Below are 16,140 nucleotides of genomic sequence, written 5' to 3' on the forward strand. Positions count from 1 at the left end.
ATTGGACAGGTTCAGGCTACATAAGAAACTTGAAAGAAAGGCAAGTTTCTAGTATCGGATTTGATTGGCCAGGCGCCAAAAAATGCCTTCCAATTAAGGAAACTTTATTCGAAAAAGTTGACTGGAAAGTTAGTCAAGAAAAATCTCCATAACTATCAAGTCAAGTGAACTTATGTCACAATGACAATTGATGAGGTCTTTTAATTCAACTGAAAGGTGAACTTTATTACTACTTTTGTGCAAATTTCCATTTAATCTTTTTTGTAAAAGGGTTCCTGGTCAAATTGGAAGAAAAATAAGTCATATTTCTCTACAATACAAAATACAAATCTTGATGGATTTGTAGCTTGCCTGAGGAGTGTTTTGTAGACAATTTAGTTTTTGATAGTTTTTGTACAATTAATTGAAGGTAAGTGAAGTAAAGTTCCAATTTTAAAGATTATGACAGTTGAAAAACTAACTAGTTGCCTTGGTCAAAATGTACGTTCAGAAAATGCAGTTGACTGCACATGAAGTCCCTAATGTAGTAGTCTGAACCTGCCCATTGTCTGTGTCCAAGTCATCATACCTGCTTTTGAATTCCCCTTCTAATGTCAACTTTTCTCTTCACAGCGATGTGTTATTTTATTGTGTTTAAAATGAAAAAACACTCTATGAAAATAAAATGAAAATTAAAAATATAACTTTACAAATTAAATAGGAAACTTAATGTATGTATTTTTTTTTTTAAATATATGAATTTTAAAATATTTACCAATTTTAAATGCTTTTTGTTTTGTTTCACTTTTGCTTTTAATTATCCTCAAAACATTTTCTGTTATGTGTAGTAATTCCAACATTGATCGACGACGTGCTGTTTACTTTATGATGTTTTTTTTTTTGTTTGAAGGTTTTTTCTTGTTTGTTTCATTTCACATAAGTATTTGATTTTTGTTATTTATTTAAAATACAACTAATAATAATAATTAATAATAATTACAATAATAATATATCAGTCTTTGTTAAAAATACACTATTTCTTGTGTGAGACGTGGGTATATATAGAGATGCTGGTACACTGTAACTGAAAGCCTGTTATTTTTTAATATATATTTTCATATTTTTGTTGGTGTTTTTTTAATAATATTATGTATAGTTAAACAAATAAAATAAAAGAAGTGGTGTGTGTATTGTTGTTTTTTTTAAGGGAGGAGAGACAAACAAAAAAAGATTACATGATAAAGAAAAGAACACATTGTTTTTGTTTTGTTTTAAAATAAGAAAACTCAAAAAACTTAAAACCTAAACAATTTTGAATTTTGCCTTAAAATGTTAAATAATAAATTTTAGTTTTGTTTTGTTTTTCTTTTCTTTTTTTTTTACATCTTATTTAGCGCGCATTCAGAAAATTTACAAACACATTATGTACAATCGCTCTGCCGGCCTTGAGCGTGGTGTGTCTTTTCACGAGATTTAAGATACTTTTGCATTTTTTGATATGTTTTCTTTTTGTTTATCGAAAATGCAATTCTTCTCGCAAAGTTTCGAGATCAATTATTTATTCATTTTGTTCTTATTTTTGTTTTTATTCTTTTTTTTTCAAATTCGCTCGGCAGAGAACTTACTTTTATTTTTAATTATTTTTTATCATTCCTAGATTTTTAAAATCATAATTATAATTGTTATCTCTTAAAATTCCTTATCCTACATATCTACTACCATTTTTATGTTTTTGTAATTATAATCCATAAATACTATTCAAAATTTTATCACACGTTATAAAAATAAATCAATAAAAAATATAAAATTAAAAAGAAAATAAAAAAATCTTTATAACATAAAATTGTTCTTTACATGTGTTTTGTTTTTGTTTTTGTTGTTTTGTGAGAAAAAGGGGGTGTGTTTTGTGTTGTTTGTAGTATTAGTTAGTTTTTTTTTTTCTTTAAAGATAAATGAACAAAAATTGTGTATTTCACGAGGCAGTGAACTTGTCCTCGAAGATCTTTTCCTAATTTTCTTTTTTTTTAAACTTTTATTTTATTACGTATTCACAAAAATTCCTTTTGTTTTTATTTTAAAATTAAACTATTCTCTTGATTATTTTTGTTTTTTTTTTGTGATATTTATGTTTTTCTTCATTCTTTTTCTTCTTCTTGAAAAATAAAGAAACTTTTATGTAGCTTATGTGATTTTTATCTAAGCGTGCATATTTTTATGTTTTTTTTTTATAATTTTTTTGTGGAAATATTATTTTTTGTTTGTTTTTCTATTTAACTACGTGAATCATTACTTTCACTGAAACTTTGTTCACTCGATTCTCGTCGAGTTGCTAAAGTTTTCGGTTTATATTCGGTTATGAATACAGTGACGGAATTAACGGTTACTTCACGTGTTTGTGCTGTCGAACGATCGACGTTTTTTAAACGGGCAGGATATTTTTTATTTTTATTTCTATCATGACCCGAAGATTTGGAGGTGGAGGCTGGTTTGGTGCCATTTGGTATGGCACCTGAGGCTCCGGGTAGAGTGGCATTTTGTTGAGCTACTAAAGCTGAGTTGAGACGGGGTTTCCGTGTTGATGTGCCTGCAAGAAGGCCGAATGAGTTTAGTACTGAAAATGCAGAATATAAGAACTTTTTTATCAAGATTTCTGTGTGTGCTTATGTTTTGTGTGTTGTTGTTTGTTTTTTTTTGGTGTTGGTTGTTGTTTTTTTTTAATTTTTGCTTATGAGCCTGAAAATAAATTATTTTACATTTATGACCTTGATGCTGCTTAAAAAATGATTTTCGTTTTTCTTGGTCCAGTTAAATAAAATATTTGTGAAGTTAATTATTCAATTCTTCTGAAATGTTTTCCTTTGTATTTAAAATGTATTAAATAAGAGAAATATTTAATATTGATAATCCCTGAAGACTAGATAGATCAACAACTATTAATAGGAAAATTTGTAATAAGGCTAAAAAAACACAATCTTTTCAATTTTTTTAAATATACCAATTACCTGTTTATCTTTTTGAACAAGAAATATTTTTGAATACGAACAAAACAAATGAAAGAGAGGAAGATAATAAGGACTTAGGACTTTCTACAGAACGAATATTAAAGGCTTCACATTAAAATGCTTAAAAAAACTTGCTTATAAATGAAGTTTTAATCCGTTTAACGACCTTGCGAAGCGATGTGCCCCATCTGCCTTTTACGAAACAAAACTAATTACAAGACTACTCATTGAATAGCTTTTTTTTTCGTGAAATAGGGAATGGTTTGGTGAATTTTCAGTGGCTATTTGTGACACCTTAAGGTGGGTATTCATTTGCTCTCTTGAGCGATCACGCAAGTGAACATAGTCTATGGAGTAGCTCGCGGAGAGTTGACTAATTACTCTCGACATTCGATTTTTTTGAAAGTCATTCGCAAGTGGACACACGCGCTTACCACTATCCGAGATAAGCTCGCGGAATACCAGCACAGTTCGTAATTTGCGAGTAGCTGTCGAGAGGAAACATAGCAAAGCAGTTTACTTTGGAAGAAACCAATCAACTTATTGAAAAATACGAGTCAGTTGAATTATTGTGGAGAACCACGGATTGATCATTTTGCGATATAAATAAAAAAAGCGTAATTTTAAACGAATTTGCGAAACAGTTCTCGTGGTATGAATCGATTCATATGCTTACCGAATGCCAAAAATCTAAGTGTTACCAGTATACGCTTGCTTGCTGGCATGGCTTCATTTAATTGGGTATTTTTTTTAAATTATGGGTCCAATTTTTTTGTATCAAAAATTCAATTTCACTAACAAACAAACGGCAAAAACTTCGAACTGTTGAAGATTTTCAATTTGAAGCTTTCTTGAAAGAGCAGGCCCCGCACCGAATTGGTTACGACGATCTACCCACGGTTTGACCCAACATTTATTTTAAAATTCTTTTTTTGAGAACAGTGCCGATAATTAAAGCAGCTTCAACCCCTCGCTTGTAAGAATACATGGCCAACTGATAAAATGCTAGCAGAAGAAATCTATCAAGTGGACACAATTACACAATTATCTACCGTAAACCAGATTGACCATATTGCGATCGACGCCAGACACGCTTCCAGCATCATGGATGTACGAATTTTCCGAGGAGCTAACATCGCCTCGGACCACTACCTCGTTGTAGCCAAGGGAGCACTTCGGATTTCTAGAGCCAAGAAAAAACAGAAAGGGGATGGGAGAAGGTACAACGTCGAACGGCTACAATCGCCAGAGATCGCCAAATCCTTTTCCGACCGAGTTACAAGTAACCTCTCTCGAAGTTCTCTGCCGCCAACACAATGTATCGCAAAACCAGTGGCAACATTGCCAAGATGCAATCAGAGAAGCCGCCTCTGATGTGCTCTGTTTCAAGAAACCAATAACAAGGAACCCCTAGTTTGATGAGGGATGTCGGCAGGCAAATGCAGCCAAAAAACAGACACGCAAAGCGGCGGCGCTGCATAAAAGGACGAGAGCTGCTCATAAGCTCTATGAGCAGAAGAGGCGAGAATAACGCCGACTTCTCAGATGGAAAAAGAGAGGGCATGAGAGGCGTGCGGTGGATGATGTTGAGAGGTTTAAGAGCAGGAATGAAGTTCGAAAGTTTTATGAACAGTTGAAACGAAATTCACAGGTACATAAACCGAGAACCGAAGGCTGCAAAGACGAAAGTGGAAACATCCTAGTGGAACCGCAGTCAATACTGAGAATATGGAAGGACCACTTCTGTAGACTGTATAACTGCGACGACGAGCCTAATTCCGCTGTCAAGCAGGATGATCCATTCAACATAGACGACGAAAGCCAACAATCCCGTCCTCCCAACTTACACGAAGTAAAGATTACCATATCTAAGCTGAAGTCTAATAAACCCGCTGGAGCGGATGGCTTGAATGCCAAGGAAAAAAGCATGCTCGATGAATGGAACCTCAGTATTGTTTACCCGATCCTGAAAAAAGGAGACTCTCTAAACTGCACTAATTATAGAAGAATCAGTCTACTTAACATCGCCTACAAAATCTTCTCTGCGTAATATGTGAACGTCTAAAGCCCATCGTCAACAACCTGATAGGTCCTTATCAGTGTAGTTTTAGACCAGGAAAGTCCAAAGACGATCAAATATTCACATTACGGCAGATCCTGGAAAAGACCCACGAACACCAAATCGACAACCACCATTTTTTCATCGATTTCAAGACCGCATATGACAGCATCTACAGGGACGAACTGTAAGAGCCATGTATAGTTTTGGCATCGCTGCCAAACTCGTCCGTTTGTGCAGGATGACCATGGAGAATTCATGCTGCTCCATAAAAGTTGTAAACAACTTAACAGAACCTTTCGATGTCAAAAAAGGTTTTAGACAAGGTGATGCGCTGTCATGAGGTTTTTTTTAACATCGTATTTGAAAGAATAGTGCAGAGCTCTCACATCAACACTAGAGTCACTATCTTTCAAAAGTCTGTCCAATTACTGGCATATGCTGATGACATTGACATAATCGGTAGAACTCAGCGGAAAAAATGGGTTTAATGGTTAATGAGGGCAAAACAAAGTACATGCTGTCGTCAAAAAAGGACCTACAACACCGACGTCTTGGTCAAAACGTCATCATTGACAGACGTAACTTTGAGGTAGTCAAGGACTTCGTCTACCTAGGCTACGCTGTAAACGTAGAAAACAACACCAGCGCTTATATCAAACGCAGAATAACTCTTGCTAACCGCTGTTTCTTTGGACTAAGAAAGCAATTGAGTGGTAAAGTCCTCTCTCGAGGGACCAAAGTTTTGCTATATGAGACCCTTATCATCCCCGTCCTGCTATACGGTGCAGAAGCATGGACTATGACAAAAGGGTCGGTTCGAGAGAAAAGTTCTTCGTGTGATCTACGGTCCCGTATGCATCGAAGGGGAGTGGAGGAGAAGATTTAACGCCGAGCTGTACGGGCTGTACATCGACGTAGATTTAGCAAGAAGAGTAAAAGTCCAACGACTAAGATGGCTGGGTCACGTAGAGCGCATGGAAACCAATGCTCCGGCCCGGAAAGTCTTCGAATCCGCACCCACAGGACAGCGCAGTAGAGGAAGACCGCGGATCAGGTGGCGCGCACAAGTGGAAGGTGACCTCACCCAACTTGGAGCGCGAAACTGGAGACATCTAGCTAGGGACCGAGCTAAATGGAGAAGTTTGTTGGGTGAGGCCCTAGTTCACACAGCACTGTAGCGCCACCTTAAGTAAGTAAGTAAGTAAGCATTAATTGAATTTACTCCTGAAGTGAACTCTCTACATTTGAGATGTTAGTGCAGACGTGATTGCAGATGTGTCCACGTTGTTAAAGGCACCTTCGATGTCAAGGAAAGCAACCATTGTGAACTCTTTATGATGGAGGGAATATTCGAGGGTGCGTACTAAAGTGTGTAACGCTGTTTCCACCGATTTACCTTTACAGTAGGCATGTTGAGACGAAGACAGAAGTCTTGTATCAATACTTGCCCTTAAATGGATATCAATCAATCTTTCCAGGGTTTTAAGAAGGAATGATGATAGACTTATAGTTCGTAGATCTTAAGGATTGACTTGCGAGCATGTACCTGCTTTGAGTATAAAAGCAACTTTAACTTCTTTCCATGCCGAGGGAACATGGACCAGGTAAAGACAGCTGGTAAAACTATCAACTATATTAAGACTTATTTTTTAAAGGAACTATTAAGATTTTAAAAAGCTCTGTAGATTTCAAAACAGGAAATAGGTGAGAAAAAGAAACTTCGAGACCGAACATTTTCTTTGAAAAAAGTTTCAGAACATTTAAAGGTGGAGTTAATAATACCTGCATTAAAAAAATAATCATTAAGGATTTTTGCCATGTTCCAATATGTTTTGAGAATCATAATAAGTCAAAAAAGGGAGGAATATCAGAAAGTATATATTATGGCAATTTGGAGGATTTATCAATATCTCTAGCAAAGCAGTATCCTTGATAAAGGAAGGGATTTGACCCAAGAATTCAAGCATGGCAGTCCTACTCTCTAATCATCACGACACTTGGGATTTAAAACATCAAAACGTTTTTCTTTACTTATAAGTTATAGTTCAATGCCCTATAACGGATTCAAGACGTTTAGATGGAACTTTGTGAAGTTATAGAAGGCATAAAGCATAGTAAGCACACACTCGAGGGGATATTGATGAATATTCCTAGAAGCGCGATTATAACCGTTGAACGGTTTAAGGGGACGAATGCAACTGGCTATTTCACTAAGCCGTTAAAATAACGGTAAAAAGGGTCAGACAAGAGACCTTACGACGATGTTGAAGCGAACTGACCGTCATTAAGAAGCTTTCGATATTCAAGATATTTCTTGAGCTGATAATTAATCAGCGTTTCCATGACCTTGGAAAGAAGGGACGTAAGTGCAATCGGTCGGTAGGTAGAGGCTGAGGAAGATTCCCCTTTTTTGGGAATAGGCTGGACAAATGCAGTTTACCATCCTCTCGCAACGAGACCTGAAGAGTAGAGCAGATGAAAAAGGTTACGCAGTGGTTTTACCAACGTTGAAGAACACCTCTTCAAAACAATAGAGGGGATACCATTCGGAACAGCGGATTTATGTGTGTTTAGATCTCTAATGACTCTTGCCACAGTACGAGTGCGAAAAAAGATTGGTCCCATAGAATCAATAACTCGCCCAAGTACAGGCGGGGTCATAACACTCACTGGCAGCGGAGAATTGGCGACGAACTGCCTAGCAAAGAGATTAGCTTTCTCTAAGAATCAACAAATGTAGTGTCATTCACAACGAGCGTAGGAACTGAGGAAGAATGCCTCATATTTTTTACAAATGACCAACAATTTTTACTGCCTTAAAAATTAAAATTGGTCTGTCGAATATGGGCGTTGCAGGCCTTCCTGGCTTGTTTGAACTTTTTCTGGCTTTCCTCAGAAGGGTTGGCTTTAAAGTAACGGAAACTTACCTCTTTAGCCCTAAAAACCTCTTTACAGCTCGCATCAAACCAACCGTTTTCCTTGGGGTGATACTTTTAACCCTGTCGGGTATAAAAGTTCTCATTCCCAGGAGAATTAAACTTGTGATTATATCAGCGCTGGCGTCAACGTCATTATCGAGGAAGCATAGTGATCAGTTAAAGGTCATGAAGTAATTATTGCGACCGTCCCAGTTGGCTTTCTCGTATTGCCAAACGGTTCTATTATGAGCTCTTTCTTTAAGTGAACACTTTTGACACGAGAAATTTGCTGATATAACACAATGGTCAGATGTGCTTAGAGGAGTTATAACACTAACAGTGTACTTATCAGGGTCAGAGGTTAGAAACAAGTCAAGAGTGTTTTCTGCTCTTCATTAAATATTTCATTAAAAAAAAACGTGGCGTTCATTTTGCCATCGATTTATCTTTTAATATCAAAATGAAACCTCGTATTGGAAAACCCTCTTTAAGTTGCAACTGGATTTATAAAGTAAAAAACTCAAATTGAATGAGTAACACAGAACCTCTTTGATATATAACTGCGCGGTCAGTTCTATCAACTTTCATCTAATTTCCACGCATGGGGCCTTTATTTGAGTTCCCTATCATTTCTTCAAATCTAAAATCTCTTATCTTGTGGTTGCTATGTGTCAATGGTGTGTGAAGCTAATTAAATGTTAAGTTGCATTATATCGGCTGTTTTTTTGCTTTAAGCGCATGCACAGCAACAGTGCCCGTTGAATTTATGGACCATCTAATGTAGAGCGAGCCGTCATCGCTTCAAACAAAATGAAGAAAAGACCTTATGACTAATTTGCACAAGAGAAAGTCTATCAAATAAACTACGAGGAGTCTCAAACCATAAGTGTCATGTTTTTCATAACATTAGGAGATGATTTCAGGTTCTCACATTAAATCCACGAGTAATTCAAATAAATAATATTTCTCAATCAACAAACAGAAAACGGACAAAATAAAACAAAGTTAACTAGTTTCAAGTAGTTTGTCCCAGTTTGGCGGCGAGATGATGAGAAATACGAGTAAGAAAATAAATCAATTGAATGTGAATCTAGTTGAAAAACAAGCAACGACGGACGAAAAGAAGAAAGAAATTCTACAGATTCCTCCACCACCACCACCACCCACAACACGCAGCGCAGATTCAATTTTGTAAGAAACAAACAAATAATCTCGAAATCGACGTCGTCGTCGGTCTTCGCAGTCGACTGCGACTCGAATATGTAATTTGGCACACACTCTTTCTTCTCCTCCTCCACCTACTCCTGCTGCTGTAGCTGCTCAAAAAGAAGGTGGGTTGGGTTGGGCAATGGACAAGCGGCGGGCAAAGAAGGCGCAGAGAAGAAAGCCACTGGAGGCAGCAGCGATAGAGGTAGAGACAGCAGCGGCAGAAGGCAGCACAGGCACAACCAACACAAGGCAGTCATTTTGCATTTCTTTCTATTTTCTTTTTATTTTTTAATTGAGAACGAGGACACAGATTACATTTTTCTTCATCATATATAATTTTTTTTTTTTCTTGTTCAAAGATTCAAAGAAAATACAAAAGAAACAACAAAACGCAGTATGCGCGTTGCTTGTGGTTATCTTTTCTCTTTGGACACGAAAATAGATTTTAATTGTTGTTCATTTTGTTATTTATTTATAAAGAGAAGAAAATAGATAAGATTGGAGTTAGTTTTATTCGTTTTCGATGCTTTTTTTGGGATCACTAACCTTTACGTACGTCACACATTCGGCATTTGAATGCTTCAGCTGTGTTTTTGTAGGTGCAAACGCTGCAATCCCAGAAATTGTCTTCGATCGCCTTCGATTGTCGTTTTTGTCGTCGCACTGGTGATTTTTTATGGTCCATTATTTCTTCTATTTTATCGTTTCTTTTTTGATACTTTTTGTGTGTTTTTTTCTTTAGGAGAAAATTGAATATGAATTGGATTGGTTTCGGTTGTTTTTGTTGTTTATTTATTATTGTTTACTTCACTTAGATGTTTGGATTTGTATAAAAATTGTTATGAAATTATATAAACAACAAATAGAAATAGAAAAATCACTTTTTTGGAAGTCGCAAACGAAGAAAGAAGTATTTTTCTTTATCCCGAGTTGGTAATCAGAATAAAATCTAATCAAAGCTGACGTTTCTCTCGCTCTCTCAGTTTCTCAGAGTAGGACAGAGAGATATGCTTTTTTCTTTGCTCTTTATCGAAAATTTTCGATGATAATGGCTGAATTGATGTTTTCGAAATTGAACTATTGTGAATAGGTGTGAAATTAAAGCTGAGGTTGTGGCTACAATGGAAGTAGTTTTTAAGGGGCGCGTTGTATTGGGTTTTTCGAATTAAAAGTTTAATTTTCATTTTGCATTTTTTTTTAAAGATATCAGTGGGAAAATAGATAGCAATGAAAAAGTACGTCAGCTAAATAACCACTAGGGTTTGTAGAACGTTACTCTTTTCACTGCATTTTGTATAGATTTGCGGCTGTATGCAATCGAAAAATTTAAAGATTCCATCTTTAAGATCTTGATTTGATTTTGGGGCATTTACAAAGACCCCATACTTCACGTGGCGTCTCAGAAAAACTCTAAAAGGAGTATATTATAAGATCTCGGTGGAAATTTTGATCACGTTTTCTATGTGAAATAACAAGGTCATGAAGCTCTTCTTACAAAATTGCTAATATTTTGTTATTTGTTTGGCATTTTTTTGCCTTTTAGAAATTTTAGAAATTTTCCCTTTTCACAAGAAATGATGAAATGATGAAAATCTGAATTATTTTGATGCATTTCAAAGATCGGCTCAACTTTCCATTACCACAGCACGAATTTCGACACGCGTTTTTTTTTATTTGATAGATATTTGGAAATATATAATAATTATAGCAATTTTAGAACGAGGAAACATTTATTTCTATTTTAAATTAATTTTCAAAGGTCACTTTTCACTTACAAAACACGCAAAAATGGTTGATTTGACATTTCTTGAATGTTTTTTGTTCATTGTTACCATACTTGATTTTTGTTTGTTGGGGATATCTTTGATTTTAATGCTCAAATGCAAAAAGTACTTGGCTTACATTCAAACTCGCACCTTCCCCAAATCCTATAGTGATCCAAGCAGAAAGGTTGCAGAGGGCATACTTAGCTGTTAGTACGCCGCCACACTATCAATTCAAAAAAATTGTTTTAGGCTAAAAACACGAAATACAAAATAAGTAGGGTTAAGTCCGAAAAAGAAAAAATATTTTTTTGTATGACTTAAAGGTGTTTCTTCGCCTTAATAATTAAAACATGTTTATTTGAGACCCCTACCTAACTGTTAAAAATCATAAGGAAATTCATGCTGCGGTAATGGAAAGTCGCCCTGTGAAATTAGCATGACTATTTCACACATTTGCGGCTGTATGTAAACGATAACTTTAAGGAATCCATCTTCAAGATCTTGAATCGTTAGTGAGACATTTGGGAAAATCTTAATTTTACATAACTCCAAAGAAAACTTCTTAGAGCGGTATATTACAAGATCTTAGTGCATTATTTCATCACCTCTTCCGTGAGAAATAAACCGGATATGAAGCTTTTCTTATAAAATTGCAAATATTTTGTTATTTGTTTGGCACGTTCTCGTAACTCAGCGCCATGTTTTAGCCCCCGAAAATGTTTCCTCGTCACAAGAGATGATTTAATGTTGAAAATCTGGATTATGTTGATAAGTTTCAAAGATCTTGCAGAAAGTTCAAAAAAGTTCTTATCGATGCTTTTGATGTCAAAAAAGGTTTTCGACAAGGCGATGTAATGTCATGCAACTTCTTCAAAATGATTCTGGAAAAAAATGTGCAAGACTCAATCGTCAACACCAGAGAAAGGTCTGTCCAATTACTCGTATACGCCAATGAAAAAATTGGAAGATTAAAGTGTGGTGTAAGAAGCGATTTTTGGGCACTGCAACGGAAACGGTGAAAATGGGTTTAGTGATGGCTTAAGTAAGTAATAAAATATTTTAAAAGCCTAATCAATTAAAAAGTACCCATGGCGTAATGGTTAGTACGTACGTCTTTCATGTCAAAGGTGTTGGGTAAAACCTTGCATGTGCTACCAGAAGTATTTTCTACGAGTACTGGCCCTTGCAAGGAATTGAAAAAATAATTCTCGGTATAAAAAGTGCTTTCCCAAACAAATTGTTTGGATTTGGCACATAAATTGAAGGTACCTGTTCCATCCCTGAAATTACTCGCACACAGAAAGGGTTGAGAGTTATAAGTCACTTAGCTCGGGTATCTTACGAGCTGTTGTTGTCACCTAATTTTTTCACCTATAATCAGTGGAGATATGATGGCGGCTCAGTGAACTTTAAGATGCTTTCGACCTAAGTCTTAGTGCAATATAAGGTTATTTGTGGAATGGGGACAATGCCGAATGGTTGACAAAGAACTAACAAATTTTTTTTGTGTAATGCTACGTAATCAACGTAAACAGTTTTGATTTTCACATCACTAACTTATCCCAATAACAGTTTAAATGTTTAAACCAGTTTTACTATTGCCGGACAAGAACTTTTTTCAAAAAGAACCAACATTGCTACTTTTTTACGAAGTATAAATGGATATTTCTCATACGTTTATTACGGAATTATAAAATGTCAATATGATCTGAAGCTTGTATCATCCAGTTTTCCTTATTTACTAAGTTTTAAGTTGTCAAATGTTAAAAAAAACAGCTTAGTAACAGCCTTCAACCTAGTGGACTATTCAAAATGAAACCTTTTATTAGAAAACCCGCTACTTTACTTTATTTAAAACTTTAATCCAATTAGCGTGTGTTATTTGTGATAATACATTTGACTTTTGATTTTTAATTCGTAAAAATTCCACTGAAAGCGTTCCATTAATTTTTGCTATTGATATAAATCAAGAACAATTTTTCAATTGTCAAAAATATCAGTGATTACCAATGATAAGTATATTGATAGCTGTTTCTTCTGCCAGAAAAAGACTGGATAGTTCATTTTTCTTGGAACTCATATACATTTCTGGTTCTTCTTTTAAAACTCGAAAAATTAACATTTTTAAATTTGATCCTGAATTGTGCTATTCAAAAAAGAAGGAATGAAAAAAAAGCTAATTTGAATTCTAGTGAGGATGAATAGTGAATTCTGTTTGATTCAGAAAATTCTTAGAAGCCTTTCAAACATAAACTAGAAAAATAATTTTATCAGTCGGTTAAGTATACCTCTCTCATTTTCCTTTCAAAATTAATTTGAAATGTATATTTTTGTCGTCTATTTTTAAGACGGTTCTCATATTGGAATCTTTTGAGGTAACTTGTTTTGACGTTTTTATATTTTACCTCAAATCAATTATAAACAATAGCTAGAGTGAATTGAAATGATGTGACTTAAGCATCTTGCACATGAGCTACGAACTGCGAATAGTGGATGTTCGCATATTTTGACTTTTCTTTCACATGACATTTATTTCTATTCGCAGACAGCCACTAATTGTCAATTTATAATTATCCTTTTCAACAAACAAAGCAAAAGTGGTATAAATTTGAGGATAAGTTGAGCGCGAACAATTTATTGGTTGCAGTGTGGATGGTATGTGGAACGCGAATAGAGTTTGACAGTTCGTCGCAACCAAACGGCAGTTCGTTACTACCAAATTGTTTTTACAAAATTGTCTTGTTTTAGAGAACAAAATGCAAATTTTATTATTCTAAAAAAAGTATCAATCGGTTTCTTATAAATTAAATGCGTTTTTGTTTGGAATTGACTTTTTGAAATGTGTAAAATCACGTGTGTTCGTCCATTCGTTTATTTTATTTCGCTCTCATGTGCAAGGCACTTTAAGAAAGCATTCATCTTAAAAGAGTCTAATGGGAACACCGCCGAATACCATATGAGCCATTCACAATAAGAAAAAGCCATCTACATCTGAGAACTTGAACTAATTAGTGTATAATATTTAGAAGAAGAAACTCCGTTTGCAAGTAGAATTGAATCCAAATTGGGATTAAAGGTCTTGTCAAACAGAACGCTGTAAGGTAATTAAGCCCGGCACGTCATTGCCTTGTATAGAATTATACGTTGTTGTTGAAAAAGAAAGCGATCAATGCCATCGGTTACAAAATAGAAAGCGAAGACTGTCAAAATAAAGTTGCATATTCTTACAAATAACGCGTCGGTCAAATGTCAAAACAAAAGGAAAAGAATAAAACAAGTAAAGGAGAACGAAGTTGCTTATCTTCGCTGCTGATGCTCACTGTTTACATAAAACTTAAATTTTACACAAAAAATCTTAGTTTTTGCTGAATTTGTTTTTGTCGTCGTTCATCAAAAAAGGAAAAAAAGAGTTGTCTTGACTTTTAGATCAGGGCCAACAGAAAACCAAAAACTGACCGCTTTCTGATTGACGTATCAAAATGCAGAGGGCAGCAGCGCGTTTTGACAGTCTCGTCTGGTAACGTTCTGTTTCACCAGGTCTTTAATTTTAGGAATTTCATTTACAAATTATTACAATATGCCAATTTAAGAAAAATGGTGAGAATAAAGCACACAAATATATGTCATAATCTGTTAGATACCGATGACAACCACAATGTAACGGTCCGAACTGATGTGTCTGCGTGAAGTTAATTCTTTGGGGAAATAGAAATTCTGGGATCTTACTTGGAAACAACTAAATATGTTTTAAGTAAATTAAGGATTCATTTTTTCGGGGGTCTTTCTTCTTTTGACATTTCTCGAACTGAACATTTTTAAATTTCTCAACGTTTCAAGGTCCCTAGAGTCGAAATAAAAGATTTTTAGAAAGATGTCTGTGCGTGCTTGTGTACGTACGTTCGTACGTCCTTACGTTCGCGACGTTTTTTTCGTCCTCCATAGCTCAAGAACCAGAAGAGATATGGACTTCAAATAAATTTTGTTTTACAGATAATAAGGCAGAAAGATGCATAGCAGTTTAAAAAAAGTGAAAATTGTGATTAACCCTAAATATCTTACGCACCAATGACGCTGGAGACTTGAATTAAATTTTATATTATATTATCAGTATATTTTTGGAAAAAAAAATCAACGGTTTTTTATAAATAAAAAAAAACTTTAAAAAAAATGTTCACCTCGAAAATTTTACGAATGCAAAATGATTTTATCACCAAAACTATTTTATGCAACGAAAAATAATATTTTTAACATCTGGAAAAATCGAATTGAAAGTTTTTTTTTCTAACAAATAAAAACGTAAAAAAATATTACTCAAAGTTGTTAAAAATTGATTTTCGACTCAAATACCTTTTCAAAAATTTGAGATTATGGCTTCAAACCAGTTTTATCTTATAAGAAATATTGTTTTCAACATTCGGAAAAATTTTGAGAAAAATCAAATTGACAGTTTTTTGGCAAAAAAAAATTAATTAAAGTTGATACAAATTGATTTTCGACTCAAATATCTTTTCAAAACTTTGAGATGTTGGCTTTAAACTACTTTCATCTTTAAAAAATATTGTTGTCAACACTCGGTAAAATTTTGAGGAAAATGTAATTGACAGTTTTTTTTACAAAAAATAAAAACCTAAAAAAAAAACAATACTAAAACTTTCTAAAAATGTACTTTCGAGTCAAATAGGTTTTCAAAAATTAAAAATACTGTCTTCAAACTTTTTTTTATTTCACAGAAAATATTGTTTTCGATATTAAGTAGTTTTTTTCAAATCCAACAAAAAATAGTGCTCACATTTGGTAAAAATTGATGCTCGGTTCTTGTAAAAATTTAAGAAATTCTACTGAAATTGGTAAACATTTGTTTTCGACTAAAAATCTATTTAACAAAACTAGATTTTTAAACTAAACTATTTCTTTATATAAAAAATATTGTTGGTAATTTTTAAGAATAATTCAACTGCCAACTTTTTTTAACCCAACATAAAAAACTTCAAGCTTTTAAGCAAGACAAATCGACAGACGGGATGGGAAGTTATCAGTGTGGGTCGCATCCCAGCCTCTTTTTTCATTCTGAAATCGGTGTGATTCTAAAAAAAGCTAATGATAGTGTTCGGGGATCAATCCAAAGCTATTTGGATTGGTTTATGTTGCTGTTATAACATTGGAAAAAACAGCTGATACAAAAACAGTCTTTCGTTAAAAGCAAA

The 16,140-nt window shown here is 34.4% G+C and overlaps 1 protein-coding gene across 2 annotated transcripts; it reads right to left on the reverse strand.

The window, feature by feature from the left end:
• Positions 1-784: 784 nt before the first annotated feature.
• On the reverse strand, positions 785-10,131 carry LOC129951463 (YY1-associated factor 2). Of its 2 annotated transcripts, none has more exons than XM_056063611.1 (2): positions 9,717-10,131; positions 785-2,590 (listed from the first exon to the last, which is right to left on the reverse strand). In XM_056063611.1, exons 1-2 carry the CDS (start codon positions 9,853-9,855, stop codon positions 2,250-2,252), a joined length of 480 nt encoding a protein of 159 aa, XP_055919586.1. In that variant the 5' UTR covers positions 9,856-10,131; the 3' UTR covers positions 785-2,249. The 2 variants fall into 2 exon arrangements, with proteins under 2 accessions (XP_055919586.1, XP_055919587.1); XM_056063612.1 differs by having other exon boundaries at positions 785-2,563; positions 9,717-10,126.
• Positions 10,132-16,140: the final 6,009 nt, after the last annotated feature.

Source organism: Eupeodes corollae, chromosome 3 (assembly GCF_945859685.1).
Source record: "Eupeodes corollae chromosome 3, idEupCoro1.1, whole genome shotgun sequence".
NCBI lineage: Eukaryota > Metazoa > Arthropoda > Insecta > Diptera > Syrphidae > Eupeodes > Eupeodes corollae.

Bases quoted from the DNA above. Each gene is read 5' to 3' on its own strand.
- LOC129951463 (XM_056063611.1), bottom strand. From the start codon at position 9,855: ATGGACCATAAAAAATCACCAGTGCGACGACAAAAACGACAATCGAAG. The intron at 2,591-9,716 runs GTTAGTGATCCC...CTGCATTTTCAG, and splicing joins AATGTGTGACGTACGTAAAG to TACTAAACTCATTCGGCCTT.